This window comes from Diadema setosum, unplaced genomic scaffold (assembly GCF_964275005.1).
Source record: "Diadema setosum unplaced genomic scaffold, eeDiaSeto1 scaffold_35, whole genome shotgun sequence".
Classification (NCBI taxonomy): Eukaryota; Metazoa; Echinodermata; class Echinoidea; order Diadematoida; family Diadematidae; genus Diadema; species Diadema setosum.
This window is the reverse complement of record NW_027307661.1, coordinates 364,315-370,854: the sequence shown is the minus strand read 5'-3', so window position 1 is coordinate 370,854 and position 6,540 is coordinate 364,315. Positions and strand designations below refer to the sequence as shown.

The 6,540-nt window shown below is 36.3% G+C and overlaps 1 protein-coding gene across 1 annotated transcript; it reads right to left on the bottom strand.

Moving 5' to 3' along the window:
- Positions 1-2,096: 2,096 nt before the first annotated feature.
- On the bottom strand, positions 2,097-3,320 carry LOC140245801 (QRFP-like peptide receptor). The gene has a single exon (XM_072325315.1). The coding sequence runs from the start codon at positions 3,318-3,320 to the stop codon at positions 2,097-2,099; it is 1,224 nt and encodes a 407-aa protein (XP_072181416.1).
- Between the last annotated feature and the right edge of the window lie 3,220 nt (positions 3,321-6,540).

The window sequence follows — 6,540 nt, the reverse complement described above, 5'->3', positions numbered from 1 at the left end:
GTGCATGATTTTCCAATGGTATTTCATGTCAGTGAGACAGTTGCCAACACATCCTGTAACTCGAGATCAATAGCAGGAATCCAGTGTGTTCACACACTCTATGTCAATACAATAGGTTACCTGTGTCGTACTGCAATGGGATGGCAAGTGAAATGCTATGTGTGTATACGTCTTACTGATTGATGTTCACCAAAATTCTTACTAATTTTGTCGATAAATGTTTAAAAAGTCTCAGAGCAAAGTTGTATCGTGTGACTGCACTTACTTTAAATCACAGATTTAGATGCTAACACGTTGCTACCTCATTAAGTATCTTGGAAGTTGACATTCACGAGGGTAGGTGCTGCTGGTGGTGGTAGATTGTGTCGTCCTTATGCTGTGTGATTGTTTATGTGAGCTGTGTATCTGTCCAATGTTAGTTCAAGTACCATGTATGTTACTGTGACCTATGACCTACAATCAACCACACCAAAGTGATTATGGACCAGAAAGTGATCACATGGCAATTAAACATTAGTTTTACAGTTCATATGATAGAGGTGAGAATCTGGTTGATATCAGGGGTCAAAGGTGAGAGGATTTTGCAAAGATCAATCTAAAAGTAGGTCATAAGATATACAAGCTTATATACAGTGGACACGTGCATAATGTCAATAAATTGTAATATGTTTACTCCTTTTATTGACAGGTTAAACCAAGGTTAGTAAAGTGAGGCATGTAACAGGCGATCTTTTTGTGGAATACATACATATATCGAAAACAATTACCTGGTAATTGAATACAAAGTTATAGATTGAAAAAATAATCTTGTGCGTTGCATCAAACTCTGATCTACGTGAATGTGTACAACTTATCTCACTTCAGATTAAGACGTGTCTTGCTTTTATCACTAGGGTAAAAACATCTACACGTAGCTGGCTGAAAGCGAAAATCTCAAGTTCAGGTCAAAGATAACCAATATAATACTTAAGTGAAAAAAATAATAAATCAAGAAAACTTGCAACTTTGTCTTTCATGACTGAGGTAAGCCAGTCTTGCGCGTCTTCTAATAATACCAAACTTTAAGAAAGGACTTATACGATTAGAAGGCAATGGGGCAAATTCTAAGTCGGGCTCGCGCCTTGCCGGACATTTCTCATAATCAAACACCAGAATTAGCATGAAATGAGATACTCGTCATGATTGGTAGATTGGTATTCAATTATACAATCAAGTATTTCCTGTATATTCCTGTGAATATTTGTGTAAGTTCTTACAGTCAAGGGTACAGTGGGTGAACATTTTATTTTTGGTCTTTTTTCGAAACATTATTATATAACGTGTATCTAAGACCTTGCAGAGATAATACAATACAAAATAATTGATTTGACTAAAGCTGTTTTAATGTTGTATCTATGTTAGACCTTGATGAATCAACTTGTTTTTTTTTTTACCACAAACATAATTTCCATGGCTTTCATGAGTATTTCATGAGTAAAAAAGATCAAAATCATGCATAAATGTGCGTACATAGGACCTATGTATATATAGCAAGAAATGAACCGATTTCGCAAATCCATTAAATATGTTGGAGGGGGGTCGATAGCCCCAAAAGCCCAGTCTGATAAGGATTAAACATTAACTGTGAAACAATTATTTAAACGGCTATAGAGAAACAATGAAGAGCGCGCACACACACACATACACTCACACGCTCACACATACACACACATAACATTGTCAATATTGACTTTATTCATGAGCAAATATCACATGTCCGTAACGTTTTCTAAATGATTCAGTCTAACACTGCTGTTGGAAAAAAAAAAACCAGCAGAAATGCTCTTAAAAATGGTCTATCGGCCCTGTATGGATCTCACAACTCATTAATCCCAAAATTGTTTCGAATCAATGCTTATTTTTCACCACTTGTTCATTATAATTCTATGTTTGTACTAGTCAGACAAGAGTAGCAAACGGAATTTTGAAAATGTCTTAAATCGTAGTCGAATGAAATGTGTTCATTCAAAATTTTCTCATGTCACTTGAAATGTTAAGGGTTGAATTTGATACAACCAACAATAACTCATTTATTTTGATGAACTGAAAACATTACCTTAGACGTTATTCGCTATTGGTTGGTTGTTCATTGTTTCACTTGACTTCATGTCGATTTTCTCAAAGAGCGGAGCGTTTTTCTCTGAGGTGCATGTTATCATTTCTTTGACAGCTGCTCTAAATTCAGGAAAGCGAGCTGCATAAATAATTGGATTGGCGCAAGAGTTGAGAAAGCCAAGGAACACCAGCACCTTCTGCAGAGAACTGTGGTTGAAGGAGGCAGGGACCCAGCCTAGGTTAAAACCGAGATAGGCGATCTGATTAGGACTCCAACATATGATGTAGATGGCGATCACTATAAACATCATTTGAATGACTCGTTCTCTCGCCACAATATGGAACGAAGGAGTCCCGCCAGCCCTCCCTCCAGTGCGTGAAACGTGGCTGAAGAGGGAGGCTTGCTTACTTAGCTCACGAGCGATGAGTATTTGGGTGATGACCATGGTCAAGCAAGGAATGACCATCCTCAAAGAAAACCAGTAGTAGGCGATAATGACCTGGCCAGTTGGATAATGATAATCCAGTTCACATGTATGAGTTTCGTCATCTACAGTTTTCACAATAAATCCAAAAAGTACAGAGATAACAGACATAACCCAAACAAGTACGATAAACATTGATACACGTCGTCGGTTAAAGTTCCGATTGAAATACAGTGGAAAAACGACGGCTATGTAACGCTCCACAGAAATGGACATTAATAGATAAGTCGACGCAGTTATTGAACTCCAAAGAAGGATTGCAGTAGAAACTATCCGGCAATAAAGCTCTCCAAGAAATGATGTTGGAACTGATGATGCAACTGGTACTGGGATGATAAGAATCGAGGTGATAAAATCTGCGCCAGCGAGACCGCCAATCAAAGTGTCTGTCGAACGACTCTTAGCTCGTCTCTTGAATAGGACGGCCATCACAAGAAAGTTGCCTACAATTCCTGCAATAGCAAATATAAGTTGGATGTATTGACTTAAAGTCCAAGCTATGGGGATCCATACCCAAGAGACTTTAGCTCCATCAGATGTATTAGTACTTTCGATGCTGCTTTCACTGGATGTTGATACATCAAATAAAATCGATGATTGATCTATCGATACCGTCTTGGACGACCATTTTGAGCTGGTTTCATGAAGTAGACTGCTTGTCATTGATTCGAATCCACCCTCGTCCAGCAAGCTTGAATAGTCCGCCGTCGTCTGCGGATAGTCGCTCCTTTTTAGCGTCATTGTACCTGACGTGACGAGGATCAGTTGTGCTGCAAAAAGCATCGCATATGATGCCATGGCAGCAAACCTGATTGATATCATGGTTGCTGAATCTTTGTCGCACTGAGATTAGATCTGTGGAAGGAGGACAAGGAGGGAATCTTAATATCATCACATCTTCAATATTATTGATACCTCATGAAGGTTATGCAAGGTTTACAATGTATTTCGTTGTTTTGTCAGGCGCCTGCCGCTTTTTCATGTGTTTCCGAGGTTATACACTATGCACGTGTGTATGATGAAGGATGTGTTCTACAGTGGAATCAAAGTTGGAAGTGCCAAACCGTAAAGACAATAAAAGACTATATCTCTCTACGGATCGTGCTAACTCTTCCACCTCAACCGAAATAGAAGAAGAAGAAGAAGAAGAAGAAGAAGAAGAAGAAGAAGAAGAAGAAGAAGAAGACACTTTTCATGTCACAGCAACGAATAACAACAGCAAAAAGAGCAAGAAGATTTTGAATCAAAGTAGTAATGCATTCGTCAAACGGCACGGTCAAAGACATTTTATTTAGAGGAAGCCTAAAGAGAGTATCAATCAATGTAGTCTCGGTATCAAGAAAATCAGGCATATCTCTTGGGATTTCCAGACTGTGATATTACCTATATGACCTATACAAGAAACTCGATTTATGTTGCTTATTTCCCTCACTTGTACAAATTCATTTATTAAACCTCACATATTTACCATGTATTCTTATTACGCCCCTGTCAGACAAACTTGGTAATTCGCCTTCAGAAAGTAGAGCATTTGATTTCATTTATGGGAAGTTTATTTTTGGACAATCAATTTATTCACGATTATGCATTCAATTTCCAAATTTTACTAGAGTTTGTTGGTAAGATGCATTCATGGCACTGAACTATATCTATTCGCAATCAGATCTTAATCTTTAGAAAATGAAGTTGATAGACTTGAATACTGGTTCTATTTAGTTATATTTTAGATAAGTTATTAGGCCTTAAGCTGTTAAAACCATTTCTTTCTTTCTTGCGTTTTGTTTCGTGATTTGTTTTCTCCCTCGATTGATCTTCCAAATGTTTCAACTGTAACTGTCAATGAGATAGTCACATAATATATTACATCTATATATCGCATAATTTTTCTATGCTTGTACGTCTTATCAAAAAACTAATTTTCTATGCTTGTACATCTTATCAAATAATTAGGCAGAAATGAATGTGAAAGCAATGACGGCAACAAGTGTTTTTATTTTTTCCCCCAGGTCGTTCCGTTTTACTTTGGAAATACTATAGAATATGTAATGCTTAGATGCCAAGTTCAAGATAAACAAATTGTGGTAAACAAAGTATAAATTAGTGAGAAAAACCATCACACAATACCAATCAAGTACTTGAAGTAAATCAAGTAAAATCAGAATGCCTAAACAATGATATTGATTTCGTGAGTGATGACATTATGCGAAAAACTATAATTTTGATTACAAAATATCAACAGCCCTTAAATGATCGCTCGATCACTGATACGTGATAAACAGGAAAATTCATACACAGTATATGAACAGAACCAGCTCTCTGTGCTCGCAGATTCGTTTAGTTCAAATTTCTGAATCCAAATTAAATCCTAATATACCCTCCACTCACAAACTCAACGTTAGAGAAAAATGTAAAACATCATCATAGCTATGCAGTATTATGTTCTATAAGACGCCATGGATTTTGATGAATGGAATGTATTGTCTGATGGGCTTAGACGCTGTTTTTCTTTTTTTTTATCCTATACAAAATAAGAACATCGCTGATTTAAATCGTTGGTTTACGGTACAATTTCTCTTAAAGAATTGGGTAACGTTTTCTCCTTTTTTTTTGGGTATATCATAATATATAGCTTCACAATTTTTAACGCTCTTACAATACCTTCTATTCTCTCAACTTCTCCCTATTCAGTTATCTAAATCCCTGTCTCCTTATATTCGTCTCTGTCTTGTTACATCTCCTTTGTCTTGTCCTCCTTGGCTAAATGTTATTGAAAATACTCGACTTCAAATTATTTACTTCGCGTGACGTTAGTTATTTCGAAGATTTGCTAATCCGAAAATCAAGTAAGGTTCGATATTCAGAAGGTTCATATTCCTCATGCCTCATTATGCTCGGGGGATGAAAATGAAAAAAAAAAAAAAAAAGTTCATTAATCCGAACAATCCGAAGGCTTCTTGTTCCGAAGGTTCGTTTATCCGAAGATAAAATAAGGTTCGTTACTACAAAAGCCTAAAAACCATGAAAACCATGCGAGATGGTAACGAACCTTCGGATAATTACGAACTTTATTTCATTTTCGCTTTTTTTGTTTGTTTGCTCAATGAATAATAACTGAAGGAGAATGAAAACATATCATAACGTCCAGAAGCCGTTATCCCAGTCAGGCAAACTGCTTATTAGTGACAGTCTCTACTACTCTGTGCCCAAAGAAAAGATAACATTTATGTTCGTGTGCATCACAAAACCAACAAACGTCGCCAAACATGGATTTTAGTTAAGCAGATTTTGAATGTGCATACTTTCAGCTATAAAATGATGTATATCCCAATTCAGATACATTTTCCTGACCTATCCTGATATTGGAAAGAAAACACACTCTCTGGAAAGTGTGAACTTGAGAAAAAAAAGGCTCTGAATTAACGGGAATATTTATGCGTTTTATTAAATGTAACAGGATGAAAACCACCGCAGCAGGCACAATGAAGGGACTATCAGATTATGCTGAAATGAGCATGTTTTATAGACATATTCTGTAAATAATTACTGCCAACTTTCAAAGCAGTAGCATGCTCCTCTCCAAAGTTATAAGAGTGGAAGCAGGGTATTTTTAATTTTAAGAAATGGAAGTTGACTCTATGAGACACATCTAATCACACTATTCTAAAAAAAAAAGTTTGAAAAGAAATGCAAGAAACAGAATTTCCTGTTTGTTCTATGATCATAAATTTCAGTATGATGTATATATATAGAAGACGACTTGTGCTTGTAGAACATATAAAAAACTTAAGATTGGCTGGTTTGACCCATTTCACCTGTTTTCAGTGCTCACACAAAATGAGTGCGTGCGACGTTTTGTTGGTTTTTTGATGCTCGGTCGCATATTATACTATTATACACGGAATGATAGAGAATATGTTATATGATTACGCTTTAAGTTTTTAACAATATGATGTTAAGATTA